This window comes from Trichechus manatus, unplaced genomic scaffold (assembly GCF_000243295.1).
Source record: "Trichechus manatus latirostris isolate Lorelei unplaced genomic scaffold, TriManLat1.0 scaffold00106, whole genome shotgun sequence".
NCBI lineage: Eukaryota > Metazoa > Chordata > Mammalia > Sirenia > Trichechidae > Trichechus > Trichechus manatus.
Window position 1 is genome coordinate 1,981,273 of NW_004444042.1, and position 15,604 is coordinate 1,996,876.

The 15,604-nt window shown below is 44.3% G+C and overlaps 1 protein-coding gene across 4 annotated transcripts; it reads right to left on the bottom strand.

Moving 5' to 3' along the window:
- Positions 1-4,500: 4,500 nt before the first annotated feature.
- On the bottom strand, positions 4,501-12,711 carry RPS24 (ribosomal protein S24). Of its 4 annotated transcripts, XM_004383164.2 has the most exons (7): positions 12,567-12,711; positions 9,347-9,412; positions 9,049-9,258; positions 7,235-7,345; positions 7,108-7,110; positions 4,956-4,977; positions 4,501-4,583 (listed from the first exon to the last, which is right to left on the bottom strand). In XM_004383164.2, the coding sequence occupies exons 1-6, from the start codon at positions 12,567-12,569 to the stop codon at positions 4,975-4,977; spliced, it is 396 nt and encodes a 131-aa protein (XP_004383221.1). In that variant the 5' UTR covers positions 12,570-12,711; the 3' UTR covers positions 4,501-4,583; positions 4,956-4,974. The 4 variants fall into 4 exon arrangements, with proteins under 4 accessions (XP_004383221.1, XP_004383223.1, XP_023593419.1 ...); XM_004383166.2 differs by lacking the exon at positions 7,108-7,110; XM_023737652.1 differs by lacking the exons at positions 4,501-4,583; positions 4,956-4,977 and adding an exon at positions 6,627-6,647.
- Between the last annotated feature and the right edge of the window lie 2,893 nt (positions 12,712-15,604).

Genomic DNA, 15,604 nt, shown 5'->3' on the forward strand with positions numbered 1-15,604 from the left:
CTTTGGTAGGATTTGAACCACCAACTTTCCAGTTAGCAGTCTCATGTTACCCAGGGACTCCATACCTTATATACCAAAAAAACCAAACCCAATGCCATCGAGTCATTTCTGATTCATAGCAACCCTACAGCAGAGTAGAACTGCCCCGTAGGGTTGCCAAAGAGCAGCTGGTGGATTCGAACTGCTGACCTTCTGGTTAGCAGCTCTAGTCTTAACCATCGCACCACCAGGGCTCCATGTTCCTTATATAAAGATAGGGAAATAGACGCCCAGAAAAGTTAAGTCCTGTGCCCATCTCTGGCCCCATGTGCCTGGTGGCTGGGTCAGGATCAGGAACTATGTCTCCTGACTCCGGGTCTTGTCTTCTAGACTGCTTAAGTACTATCTCGTCCAACCCTTAATCTTCGCACAAATCCCCTCTCCAACATGCATGATGGGCAGTGGAACAGTTTGAGCATCTCCTGTGCACAGGAGCTCAGTGTATGACAAGGACATTTATCCACTGCTGAACACCTAATCCTCCAGTTTTTTCTTTTATTCACCCAAAATATCTAACAAGTGAAATTTTCTAAAACGCAGATTTGCCAAGCCATTTCCCTACTTAAAATTGATGACACGCTAGTGCCTTCAAGGTAAAAACACGCCTGGCACACAGGGTCCTTCCTAACACTGACCCTACTGACCACTCCAGTCTCATCTCCCACCAGGCCCTCACTCACACCCTAGCGCCTATCCAGGCCACTGGAATTGTTGACTTGTCTTTCTCCCACATTGGGCTCTTTAGAACAAGCCTGGGGCGTCATTTCACTCCCTCAAAACTGAACACAATGCCTGGCACACAAGAGTTCAAGGATGGGTGGATGGAAGGTCGGTTGAATGAATGTGTGGTTTCCTCCCTGCATCCCACTACAAAACTCTGAGAACTCAGGAAACCTCTCTGCTTTGCCAGCACAAATGAATCGTGTCATACCTCTGTGCTCCTGCAACCAGCCTGAAATCTATTTTTGGGATGGGATTTCTCCTACCAGAAACGCATTGTGCAAAACTCTGCCGGAAGCCACCAGTCACGCAGAACCTCCCATCTCCGATTCAGGAAGAGAATGCTTGCTTGCAACACACTGCTTCCACCCTCCCAGTCTTATCCCGACTCCTCCCCCAGCAGGACTAGTCTCACCTTGCCCCACAGCTGCCTGCCTGTTCCTACCTTTATCCTTCTCCATCTTTCAGAGCCTCAAGTGAGACCACTGCTCCTGTGTATCCAAATCAGATCATGTCTCTTGTCCCAGGTGGTATCACTTCCCCTGGACGCCTTCCAGGAATCAGCCTCCCTGCACCGGACTCACCTCTGGGTTCCTACCATGTTAATCTGCTACTTTATGGGTACACGAGCCAGGCCATGAAACCGTGCTCAACTGCTTAAACTCCTGAGATTTAAGGGCAGGGACAGCATCTTTATCCCTATCCCCGGCACCAGCAGAAAAGCTCAATAAATGGAGAAATTGGTTGACTAACCAAGGCTTGTTCAATAACCACCCTTGCTGACTAGCATCCTACTGAGCACCTAGTAGGTACACATATCATGAATCTTGCACACTATCATATCCCAGCAGAGAAGAAGTGCTCAATATTTGAGTGACTCAATGAATACATAAAGGACAATTAAGGCTTTGGAGTCAAATTTGCATTCCACTCCCAACCCCACTACTTAGTGGCTGAGACTTTGGGTAAGCTGCTTACCTGCTCTAAATCCTCTCCAGTGTGGGTCCAGTGGGACCTGCCTCTTTAGGGTTATTTTGCAAAGATACATATAATTTACAACAGCACCTGCCTCAACTTCACAAATACAGTGGTTCTGTAACATACTTTTTCAAGGGAGCCCAAGATAATTAACTTGTCAAGGAAGAAAAGTACCACATTGTTAACAGCCACCAAACTACAAATGTGCCTTGGAGCGGCGCTAAGGCAAGCTATAAGGTGACACCCAGGTTCCCTGGAGAATTTTCACACCGCCCCTTTCTACAACCACCTCAAGCTCATCTCCTTCTCACCAGACACTTCACAAAGCCCCACCAATTCTGAGTAAGTCAGGGCTTTCCGCCCCTGTAAATGCTGAGGGAAGGGATGTGCTCTCCTTGTTGATGCTGCTTAGTGAAGTCAACTTCGCATTTTTGTGAAGGTGCTTTCCAAGCCTGTTGACAGTGTAGCTTGGTCTGGTTCCAGTCAAGGATAACGAAGTGCTGAATCTCCAAGAATCCTGAGAGGTTCAACAGCGCAACTGTCCACAACCTAAAGCAAGTTCCTGCAAGCCCTCACTTCCTGTCATACAGCTGCTTAGCACTTCAGTTTGCAAACCGTTCCCACAAATGCTACTTCATTTGAGCCTCAAAATAGCCTTAAGTCAGGTAGGCAGAAAAGGCACCCTTGGTGAGACGTTAACTCAAGTAAGGGACCAAGTGACCTGACCAAGTACACCCAGCTGGACTATATGAAAAGCAGCAAGCACAGCGGAACAAGCCCAGAAGGCAGGCAGGTGAGGGCCAGAGCTGTGTGGACTGCAGAGGAAGTACCTACCCCGAGGGGCATGGCCACCCCCCAGCCCTGCCAACTGCACCAGGCAGGCAGGCCTCACTGCTGCCCATTGTCCCAGGAGGCTGGAAATCTGGGTCTTTATGTAAAATTTGCCAAGTTTCAAAATGTGCCTGTCCAACAAAGCCTGCCAGTTTGTGACTTCTATACCGTGGCCCAGGCAGTTTTAGGGGAAAAACAGGCCCACCCAGAGTTAATCACAACCCCCTTCCAGACGCTACTGGCTAAATGAATGCAAACTCTGCCCCTCCTCAGCACATCCCAATAGGAACGCCTCCACATTTTTACTTTGATGCCAACCTGCACCAGATTCAGCTGAACATCCGCCTCTGATACTCAATACTCCATTCTGAAAACCACCAACCCTTCATTCCCACTCCAGTGCTTCCACTAACCCCATTCTGAACCTTGTGACTGCCAACTCCCTGCCCCACACACCCTTCTCACCCCTCCTGCAACAGCTCCCAGCTTCCCCGGCCTGGTCCTGGACCAGCCCCAACATAACCTTCTCTGCTCCTACACCATCACAAGAAATGGCGTCTCCTACTGCACCATCTGCTGCCCCCACGCACTACGTATTCTTTGATGGTGCGTACCTCAGATCCCTGACTCCACACCACCTGCTGAGCACAAATGAACTACTACACCAACACTGACACTATTCACACCCCTCCCCTCCAGTGGGCAGCAGCCCCTTCTTAGGCCAAAGGCCTCACCATGTCCTCTCCAAAATGTTCAACCACTGTCCTGCAGCCTCTCATCCTTTCTGCATCTGTGACTGTTCCTCTCCTGGGTCTCCTTCCTTCTCTGCCAGGTCTGTTCAGCCCCGCTTTGAGACCACATTGCCACCCTTCATCCACTGACATGGTTCCTAACAGGATTTATAAGCTTGACTCCCAGTGAACCCAATCTAAGATGCCAAACCAAGCAACAGACATCACCTTCAGGAGAAAATGAGGAGTCCCTAGGTGGTACAAATGGTTAACACACTCAGCTGCTAACCAAAAGACTGGAGGTTCGAGCCCACCCAGAGGCACCTCAGAAGAATAGGCTGGCAATCTATGGCCGAAAAGTCAGCCACTGAAAACTGTACAGAGCACAGCTCTACTGACACACATGGGGTCACCATAAGTTGGAATCCACTCCATGACAAGCCCACAAAGCCATTAATGCCTCTTCCCACCTCACCCCAAGAACTCACGCACTTCAATTCATATTTCCTAACCTCTCAGAAGGCACCTCCACCAAGCCAGTAACCCTAAAACAAGCCCTCCTCAAAATCTCCCTATCTCATACAACTGACCAATAACCCCCAGTTTAGGCTCTCAACCCTGATGCCTGAAAAGGCTATAAAGAATCTGAATTTGACAAAAGAGCAGCAGTAACACTCAATGTTTCATAAAAACCACATACAATCGAAAGACCCATATACCATCATTACACACCACACCCAAATGTTCATTAGGCTAGAGCCTCACCCAGATTCCCCAGTAGTTCATTCACCCCATAAGCAAACCTGCAATGCACTGATCATAATCTTGACAGATTCTACTTCAGAATAAATGAAGAAAAGGTGATCTAGTAATTTTACTTTCTATTGAGATCAGCAAGTAATTTATTAAGAAGGCCAAAAAGGGGTTCAGATTTCAAACATCTCCTTCAAAGACCAAACAACTGCACCCTAAGTATTAGCATGAGCACACCAGACTAGCCCTACATGCTCCCGTGATGCCAACACTCTACACCTGAAATCTTCAAGCTACCGGAGGAAAGGACAACCACCGCCCATCATACCAAGTTTTCTCTGAACGCTTCATGGGCAGACAACACGCGAGCCTGAGCATCAGTGTAAACCTGCAACAGCAGCAGACTAATTTGGTAACTTCAAATACGTTTCAAAAAACCAGACACATATAAGTTTTTATAGTTTATTAATCCTCTGGTGAAAAATCCACACAATCATTGCAGATCAAGTCACTGCAGAATCTTTATTCCTTCTGTGAATCAAAGAAAAACAAGTTTAGTTGATTGTTAGCAACAGCCTTTAAAAATCTTTAAAAATTCAAGTTCAAAGTCTTCAACGAATTCTAAAATTAATGACATTCATGCAGAACAAATATTAATGAAGCAGAATCAAGTTATATTTGTGTGATCATACCACTTCAAAAACTAAAACTCAGAAACGCTCAAGTTAGGAATGCAACTAAAAAAATGGGTTAAAAAAATATCACTGAACTTTCAAAACAAAACCATGTCGTTATTAGTAGTTTTAAGACATTAGAACTCTTTAGAACATTTGTAAATCTAGTTCACATGCTCTACTTCAAACCAAGAAGTCTAGTTATCTAAATGAATAGCTTGAATTATACCTGTTATCCAATCTCCAGCTCACTGAATCAGTGGCAGGGAAGGGACAAAGGAAGAGGGAAGAGAAAGAAACACTTCGTTAATAGTCTCTTTTCATACCCCAAAATAATCTGCATTTAAGTGCACGCAATCAGATATGCAATTGTATAGAGCATTCCACTAACAGTAAAACATACATTTCTACTGAATGATTTTATTCCTACCAACCTGAGAACATCTTGCCTGATTATCATGGCTCTTATGCAAACAAGGTGGCGTGATTTCACAATGAAGAGATCCTTACGCCAATGGCTGTGCCTTATCCAGGCTGCCACTGCCTCCGTGTAGATGAAGTGGGTGGACCTGAGCCTCCCCCAATCCCTCTGCTCTGGCTAGCAACATTGTGTTGAGTGCTAACACCATCCACAGACTTGCTCTTTGAGTATGACACTACTTATTCCTTAGTTTAAAAAATCCTATTGCACCCAAAAGGTAAGAGTAAATACCAATTCTAACGTATGAACAAAGCTGAATTTTAAAAAAAAAATTCACTGTTGCCTAACTTTGAGAGGGAGAGCGCATGTGCTCATTTATGCATTCATTTCCCAGAAGCCCTTAAGAGCAGTGCCAGAAGTGCACCAGTGCGAACCTGAAGCAGGACAGTGATGGCTCAGGTCAACAGGTGGCACCTGTGTACACGTCACCACTGAGCCCTAACACACCGGACTCAAAGGCTGAATGGGGAAAGAATCAATGTGTTAAGTGTCCTTCAGAAGATGCAAAAGGACAAATTTTGAATGAACCTTTTCTCAATCTGTACAATCTGCATCAACAGGTGTAATCCTCATACAACAGGAAGCAGTTATAAGCAGCAAGTAGTGTCACTAGGAAGTCACTTGATCACAGTCCCAGGAAGGCAATACCAGGTTTATCTGCCTTGTCTGGAAGAAAGTCACTGTAAACGGAAGCACACGGGGCAGTGACTCCTATTTTATTACACTACTATGCCCACTTATGTTCAGCTGTTCAAATGAGCAAAATGTGTTTAAAATGGGGAGTGCACCATTCTGACCAAATGCTTGTGCGTAAAAGTGCATTCAAAGACTTTGATGTGAACTAACAATATCTTCAAAATATTTCAATTTAAAAAGGACACCAAAAACTGGAGACTCGGTAAGTAATAAACGGTAAAAGGCTTTGAGTGGATACTACCGGGACAGAGAGGCTTTACCAGATTTCATGGACCAGTTCATTACCAAAGCTGCCAGAGCATCCGACTGACTGGTAAGGGGAAAAAAAGAGACATGGCTCCCCAAGGGGAAGGGCCTACTCACTACCACGTGAGTGGGCCCTTTCCCCAAGGCCAGCATTAACTAAAGCCATTTTGCCACCGAGATGTCCAGGGTATGTAGTTCTGTAGGACGCAGCATCTCCCAAGGTAAGCTGAAAGATGCTGATATGGTAGGCCACCCACCACTTTCCTTTACCAGGTCATTTCACAACATAGCATGCATTATTGAATTTTTAAAATAAATGATTAAAAGTTCTCCTAATTTGTTCATAATACATGGTTTTAAAACAAAGCATTGGCATTATAAGAGACCACACTAAAAAACAATCGTCCAAAGCCAACATGCAAAGCATCAAAGCAAACTCAGTGCAGGTGATGCACCACACCGTGCTCACAATCTCAGTACCTGCTAGGCACTTCATTTCTGATGGACAAGAAATCCAAGAAAGTAGAGGGAAAAGGCAAAAACAAAGTTACGACTGAAGTTCACAGAACACTTGATTACTTGTCAATTTAGCAATCCAACACCTTAATTCCATTCCACTGTTCACGATTAGCTAGCCAAGCTGGTAAAAAGCTGCTTATCATTGGCTAACCAGAGCAGAGAGCAATTTTAAGAGATCTCAGCTGCCTCTAGCGTGCCAGGAAAACATGAGCCACATTGATCCAACTGCTTACTGAACAGTTGTCTATTTTAAGAAAACAAGTCAAATCCCATGGAGCTAGATCTGCTCCAGTTTAATGGTCTATGCCAATTAGCAGTAGAATGAAAGAAAAACTTTGTGATAGGGCTTGAGAGGAGCCCACCAGGATAACTGAACCGATGTGGCCCAACCTACTGTACTAAGACACACTATGCTACATAGCATCTCAAAACACATTACCTTCTGTAATCCAGAAGAAGTAGGAAAAAAAGAAAGATTAAGAAAGGTTATTAAGACAACAAAACTCTTTTCAGAAAATAAGGCCTACACTTGTTGACGTTTCTGTATTTTCCCTGATGACCCATACCTTTTTGCCTGCACCAACGTTGGCCTTTGCAGTCCCCCTGACTTTCTTCATTCTGTTCTTGCGCTCCTTGCGCTGTTTTCTCGAGGTCTTTTTCTTCTCATACAGGCCATGCTGAAGAAGAATGGGTTATACAGAAGTGACTTGCAAACATGAACTCACGATTACTGGCTACTCTGGCATGGAAACTGACCAGGTCAGAGCTCCAGGAGTGCTCTGTGAAAGCCAAGAGATGGCCTGCAGAGAAAAACTTCACAGCAGACTTGCCCACTCAGAGCTCCTTACACAGAAAGTTAAGGGACCAGCTGTTCTGTCCAGCCTTGAACCTACAGCTCACTAGGTTCCCACATTTTTTTTTCTTCTGCACCATCAAAGCAAGACACCTCCCAAGTGGCTTCCCCGTTTAGGGTCTCCTCCCGACTGAATACCTTATTACCCACCAGTGACAAAAGCCTTTTATCAAGAGCTCTAGCCCCCCAACGTAGACTGGGCTGATCTGCTCACTTACTATCTTCTATTCATCTTTGCCCTGCCCACCTCTGAGCTTGCAGTTCCTGCTGCCTAAAAAACTCTGCTTCTGAATCTGCAAGGATCTCAGCTTCCCTGCCATCTCCTCACAGGAGGCCCTTCCCAGACCACTTAGTTAAAAATAATGCAACATCTATCCACTGGGGTGGCTTAACCAGTAAGCACAGTATGCACCAGCTTACAGTAAGCAAAGGATGCCCAGGCTGTGTTTACATACTAATCCGTAGTGAACAATTTCACACGGGTTTCACCCAACAGCTCCTATCTATGGCAGTTAGTTTTAAATTGCTGAATGATCTCTCACAGCTGGGCGATGGAAACTGGTGGGCCAGTAGCAACTGCTCACTGGCAACCCTCCTCAAACGGCCACCAGGGCACATACCGTAGTCGCCAAACCTTAGTTATGTCTCTGGTTCACCCCATCTTCAACGTGGTGAAAAACAGATGAAACTGAACTACAGGTTAGTAACACAATTAAGCCAGTGCATACCTTATTACGTAATCCATCCCTGTCTATCAACCACATCTCCATGATCTTCCCTCACAGCAGGGAGTAAAATAGGTCAAAGGGTAAAAGAGGATGCAAGAGGCATTTCAAAATAATGATATGTTTGCTTATTTATACTATCTGTCTAGAATATAAGTTAAGGAGCTTGCCGAGTTCACTCTGTAGTGCTTGGCAGTCTCACTAAATGATCAAAAACCTTTCGTGGTTCCTGGCTTCCTGTGAAATTAAATCTAAACTCCACCCAAAAACCAAACCCATTTTCACTAAGTCAATTCCAGCTCATTTCGACCTTACAGAACAGAGTAGAACTGCCCCACAGGGTTTCCAAGGAGAGGCTGGTGGATTCGAACTGCCAACCTTCTGGTTAGCAGCCAGCCTCTTAACCACTGCGTCACCAGGGCTCCAAAAATCCAAACTCAGTAGCATGATACAGCATTTCAAGATATTACTGAATTTGGTCCCAAGGTACCTTTCCAAACCCATCCCTCCACTTCCCCTCTATGAAATGAGCTCCTCAATCTCCACAAGCACTTCTTTCGAATCCAGCTCAAATGTCACCTTCTCAAAATGCTGCAAAAACCTCTCTGAACCTCTCCCCCAACTCCATCTGTGCATTTATCAAAGAACCTTCTCTATTAACCCCTTAGGAGTTCTGTATGTCTTTGTATGATGTCCCCCCACAGACCACTTACTGTGCCAGAGCATTCTACTGCACCCAGAACACAATGTTATTGAAAAAACAAAGTCTTCAGCAACTGTGGAAGAGAGGAAAAACACCTACTCTTGCAAGTCTGTGTTTAGGTTCATTTTTCTTTGCATAATCCAAGGAATCATAAATCATGCCGAAGCCAGTAGTCTTTCCACCACCAAAATGGGTTCTGAATCCAAACACAAAGATGACATCTGGTGTGGTATTGTACATTTTGGCTAGTTTTTCCCGAATTTCTGTCTTAGGTACTGTTGCCTTTCCAGGGTGAAGGACATCGATGACCTAAAAGGAGACATCCAATTTAGTATTTATCATAATGGAAAACGCCTTTAAAGAACAGTTACCCAAACTTTGACCTGCCCTTGCTTACCATTTGTTTCCGCTGGAGTAGTCGATTGGTCATGAACTTCCTGGTCCGGATAGTCACTGTGTCGTTCTGAAAACAACACACTGGTTAATAAAACTACTCAACCTTTTTTTGACCTTGCTGTAATTTTCCAAGATCTAAAACTGCAGTATCCAATTCAGTAGCCACTAGAATACATAACTAATTATTAAATAAATAAATAAAATTTAAAATGCAGTCCCCCAGCTGCAGTAGCTGCATTTCAAATTAGACAGCACAGACAGGGAACATTTCCATCATTGCAGAGTTTTACTGGGCAGCTCTGCTCTCATGTTTGCCATGAGAAGTCCAAGATGCATCTAGAAAATTTACTGTGACCACAGACACATACTGAACAATAACAAAGGATGTACTGAAGTACACAGTTCACAAGAAGGCACTATATTGTACCCCATTTTAGTGCAGCATGAGATGGTCTGTAGACAGGTTCCCATCACACTGGAAGGCAAGCTGTGGTGGTCCAGCACAGATCAACCCATCACTTGCTGTACTACTCATTTGAAAAAGGGAGGGACAGACATTCAAATGGCCACCAGACACGTGAAATGATGCTCAGTGTCCTTAGCCATCAGAGTTGCAAATCAAAACCACGATGAGATATCACTTCATTCCCACCAGGATAAGATGAAAAAAAAAACCGGAAATAACAAATGCTGGCAAGAATGTGGGGCAACTGAAACTCTTATCCATTGCTGGTGGGAAAGCAAAATGGCACAGCCATTGTGCAAAACAGTGTGTCCATTCCTTGAAAAACTAAAAATAGAACTACCTTATGACCCAGCAATTCTATTCCTAGGTATATATCAAAGACATAAAAACAGAGACTCAAAGAGACTCGTACACCAATGTTCACTACAGCACTATTCACAATAGCCAAAAGATGGAACCAACCTAATACCTATCAACAGATGAAAAAACAAAATACATACATACAATGGAATACTACTCAGAAAGTAGGAGAAATGAAATCCGGATAGATGCTACAGTATGGATGGAGCTTGAAGACGTTATGCTGAGCAAAATAAGCCAATTACAAAAGGACAAATGCCATATAACATCACTTACAGAAAAGATAAGGACAAATATATACAGACTAAAGTTTATTAGTGGTTACCAAAGGTGGGAGGAAAGAGGAAAAGGGGGGCCTAATGGTGATGGAAATATTACACTGATTAAGGGTAGGGTTGCACGGCCAATTATAATCACCATATACTTGTATACCTGTAAAAAGCTGAATCAGCAAAAGGTGTGTAATAGATGTATTTACGATGACAAAAGAGAAGCTGCTGAGGCTGCTTATGCACAACCAAACACCTCATGGGATCTGGCTCCTTGGTTTGGAGGTTTAAGGTCATGGTTTAACGGCACACCCCAGTTAACTGGCCTAATAATTCATTTACTGCTTCTGTTCTACCTCCTGGAGCCCTGGTGGTGCAGCGGTTAAGAGCTCGGCTGCTAACCAAAAGGTCGGCAGTTAAAATCCACTAGCTGCTCATTGGAAACCATATGGGGCAGTTCTAACCTGTCCTATGGAGTCACAGTGAGTTGGAATCAACTCGAGGGAACAGGTTTGTTTTTCTGGGGTTTTTTTGGTTCTACCTCCTACTTCGGTGCATAGTGCCTGAGGTATTAAAAGCTTGCAAGCAACCATCCAAGGCACAACAATTGGTCTCTATTCACCTGGAGCACCAGAGGAAGAAATGGGATGTGTAGGTAATTGTCTCCATTAACAACTGCCCCATTTGCCATCAGACCAGAAGAACCGGATGGTGCCCCGCTACCATTACTGAATATTCTGATCTAAGATTCCACAGAAGAATCCTAATCAAAAGGGGGAAACTGCACAACAGAATATCAAATTTTCATGGGCTCTAGACTTTCTGGAGCCATGGAGGGTAGAAGAATCCCGAAACTACTGCCCTGAGATAATCTTTAAACCTTAAACGGAAAATAGTACCAAAAGTTTTCTTAAAACTGAACAATAGTTTAGCTTAACTACTTAAAAAGGTTTGCCTTGAGCATTATGCTCTTTTAGAACTATCTATATGGGATCAAACTGACAACAGCAACTCAAAAGATTAGATAGAAATCTTAGGTGGCAGTGAGTTTGTTAATAAGGAAGGAATAACTACAAAAAGGAGGCTGAGAACGTTTGCACAACTGGAATCAACCGTTGGCACACAATAGCAACTTTGGCTTCTACGCACTAGATGCCCTCAACAATCCAGTTGTGAAGATCAAAAATGTCTCCAGATTTTGCCGACTGTCTCACTAAGGGGAAATTACCTCCACTTGAGAACTTCTCCCTAGTAAAACTACAGTGGCTCACACAAACGTTATAATCACAAAACCGTGTTTATAACAAACATGACATAAATCTGCACTACCTGCATGTAACCTACTCCTCTTAAATGGTCAACACTACAGTCAAGTCCAAGGAAATGGTATTCACTTCGGGAATGGTCTTTCACACAAGAAATAACTACTAAACACATAAGCATGCAACAAGCTTACAGTGACTTTAAAAAAAACTGCAAACACAAGGCTTTCACCAGGAACTGACTTGCTACATTTTCAATGTTTCAAAAACCAAACCAAAATTAATTCACGTCAACAATACTCAATTCTCGAAACTGAAGGATCAAAGAGGAAAAAAAGGCTTGCTAGAGTGTAGTTAAAACGGGTGCTTAACCTTTAAAGATGGATCTACCTACTCATGACTTAGGGCAAGACTTTTGCCGGCTTCCCCTTCCAGGGCCTCCGTTTCCTCAATATTAAACAAGAGAATCCATTCAGCTGACAATTTCCTAGCTTACACGCCGGCACCCTCTGCACCTCTTTGGCTACCATCACCTCCAAGCCGCCTACCCCAACCTGGGCTGCAGGCGGGAAGTGCCTATTGACTAGGCCCTCTCCATCCACTGTGCGCCAGGAAGCTGACAAGCGCAGCAGCCGCTCGCGCAGTCCCAGGCCCTGGAGCCCAAGTGTCCGGGTCCACAGCCCAGCCCCGCCAACCACGACTACCCCGCCGGCGGCTCCAGGGCTCTTGGCAACTGGTCCCTGTCAAACACGGGCAGTGAAGGGCAACTGGGCTTTGGGCAGCTATCGTGCAGACGTGGGGGATCGGGGAGCGAAGGATGGCTGGGATATTTCGCAGATGACTGCAAAGCTCATGGAGACTCACCATGATGGCGGCAGACGATCAGGCAGCCGGCAAAGAAAAGAGAGCTAGCTTTCGCCGGCCAATCATATCAACGCGCACGAAAGGACCCTAGAAAGCGCCGGCGAGGGGGCGTGGCCTGGGCAACGGGGCCGACCGCGCCAATGCCAGACTGAAAGTGCCCAAGGGCCGCCTCACCAACCTTTGGCCACACCCCTAAGATTCTGGACTAGCCAATTCGGAGCCGGAACAGCTCAGGCGAGCTAGATTTATGAAAGCGCGTGCTTACTTTTACTTGGTTATATTGAATTGCCCGCACATGTTGTTGTGAGGGTCCCTCCAGTTGGTTCCACTCACAGTGACCCTGTGTACAACAGAAGGAAACACTGCCTGGTCCCATACCATCCTCACAATCGTTTCTATGTTTGAGCCCATCTTTGCAGCCACTGTGTCAATCCATCTCGTTAAAAGGCCTCATCTTTCTTCCCTGACCCTCTACCAAGGATGATGCCCGTCTCTGGGGATTGTTGTTGTTAGGTGCTGTCAGCCGATTCCGACTCATAACGACCCTATGTACAACAGAACGAAACACTGCCGGGTCCTGTGCCATCCTCACAATTCTTGTTATGCTTAAGCCCATTGCTGCAGCCACTTTGTCAATCCGTCTCGTTGAGAATCTTCCTCTTTTTCGTTGACCCTCTACTTTACCACGTATCTTGTCCTTCTCCAGGGACTGCTCCCTCCTAATAACATGTCCAACTACGTAAGACGAAGTCTCGTCATCTTTGCTTCCAAGGAGCATTCTGCCTGTACTTTTCTGTCCCTACGTAGAATTTCGGTAAACAGAATTAGACTTTAAATCTCGCCCATCTAAGGAGCCCTAGAGCCCTGGTTGCGCAGCGGTTAAGCGCTGGGCTGCTAACTAATAGGTCGGAAGTTTGAATCCAGGACGTTTGAACCCACCAACTGCTCTGTGGGAGAAAGCTGTGGCAGTCGGCTTCCATAAAGATGCACAGCCTTGGAAACCCTAACAGGCAACCCTATGGGGAAGTTCTACTCTGTCCCACAGGGTCACGACTCGGCAACAACGAGTTTGGGTTATTGAGTAAGAGTTTAGTAAAGCTGAAAGGTATCTTAACATGATCCTCTTGGCTAGCCTCCTCATTTTACTGCTAGGGAAACTTCAGAAATTACTGACTCCAAATCCTATTTCATTTCAAATACAAAACACTGCCTGTTTTAGTTTATTATTGCTAAGTCTTTTTTTTTCCTGAGACTTCTCTGGTGAGTCTCTGACTAAAAACAAAAAAAAAAAATGTTTGTTTTCTGCAATTTGTTTTGCTTAAAAGTGAAACAGACACATGAAGATAAGAACATAAGCGTGCACGTTCAAAGAGAGTAGAAACAACTTACCAAAGGTTTGTGAGGACAAGGACATCAGAGAGCTGGCTTTGAGGGCAGCTCTCCTATAATCCTCAGGAGATAATAATAATAGTTAATACTCATCGAACGATTGCTATGTATCTGTTACATTCTAATTACTTTTACCTTCACTTTGTCATTTAACTCTGAGAAATAGGGTAGTTTCCCAATAACTCTGAGAAATACAGTAGTTATTATCCTTTTTATAGGTAGGGAAACTGGGACACAAGAAGTTGAGTAACATGCCTAAGGTCACACAACTTTTAGACCCCATGGATGCACTGTGATTTCAGAGGCTTCACTCTTAACCTCTAGGTGACAAAAAGTCATTCATTACAAAATCTTGTTGGTATTATATAGTATTGTCAATGTTATTCCAAGGCTACATTAAGTGATTAACTGCTGAAATGTGTTAGCAAAACCCGATCTGACTTGCTGTCTGTAAAATTTGTGCTTTACTAGTGGGGATCCACTAAAATGAGATACTTTTCCTTCTTAAAATTCAAGAATGTTGGAATGTTATACTGGGTTTTATTTAGTTTCTCACAAATATTAAGGAATTGGCTCCAGGTTGTGTAGCACTGAGCCCTGTGGTGGTATGGTTTCCTTGCTAGTCCAAAACTAAAAACCAAACCTGTTGCCTTGAGTGGATTCCAACTGTTCTGTAGGACAGAGAGAGCTGCCCCCATAGGGTTTCCAAAGCTATAAATCTTTATGAAAGCAGACTCCCACATCTTTCTCCATGGGGCAGCTATTGAGTTTGAATCGCTGACCTTTTAGTTAGCAGCCAAGCACTTAACCACTGCGCCACCAAGAGATTATCCTTGCTAGTCACATACACTAAAATGTCATCGTAGGATCACCTCCCACAAATCGTTGAGGCTGTAGGCAAGCAGTTTATTTCTTCAATACATGAATGATTTTCATTTCCCATTTTCCCTTCATCTCGTTTCCCAAGCTCACCAAGGTTCAATTTTCAGATTCCTTTTTTGCAATCAAGAATATAAGCTTAGTTCTTTCTTTCAAAACAATTCTTTTATTTTTTAATTGTTCATTTACCAAGAGAAACCATTTCTTAGCCGGTGTATACATATTTTATAGTTCCAGAACGTTGGTTAGTGACTACTTCCATGGAACTCAATCCAAATAAATTCTTTACAATTCCAAAATCACTTTGCACTCTGAAAAATACCAGCCTTCTTCATCTCCTCACAATCTTTCACGAATCATAATTTCTGTAGAAATCTGCATATGCCTTCTTTCTTGGTTGAGCTATTGCAAACTTACAGAGCTGCCATCCCCAGGGACGTAATGAATGCTCCAACAATAAGAAATCACAGACACCTGACCAGAAGGCCTCGCATCTGAGGTTTCACGAAAACACTGGAAGGCATGGTGGTTATTAACCAACGTTCTTCCTGACAGCGCTTTTTCAAAATAATTTTATGAACTGGAGGTGCACGCGCATCTGTGTTTTCTGCTATGCAGCTTTCCCTTGACGCCCTCCAGATGGTGCTCTCTGCTCCTTGGGCCGGTTCACTTTAGGCTCCACCTTTCCTGAAAGAAGTAGAGGCTCTTGATTTAGATGGTATCGATGTTGATAATGACGATTTTCCATTTTATGCAAATTTTGGCTCTAT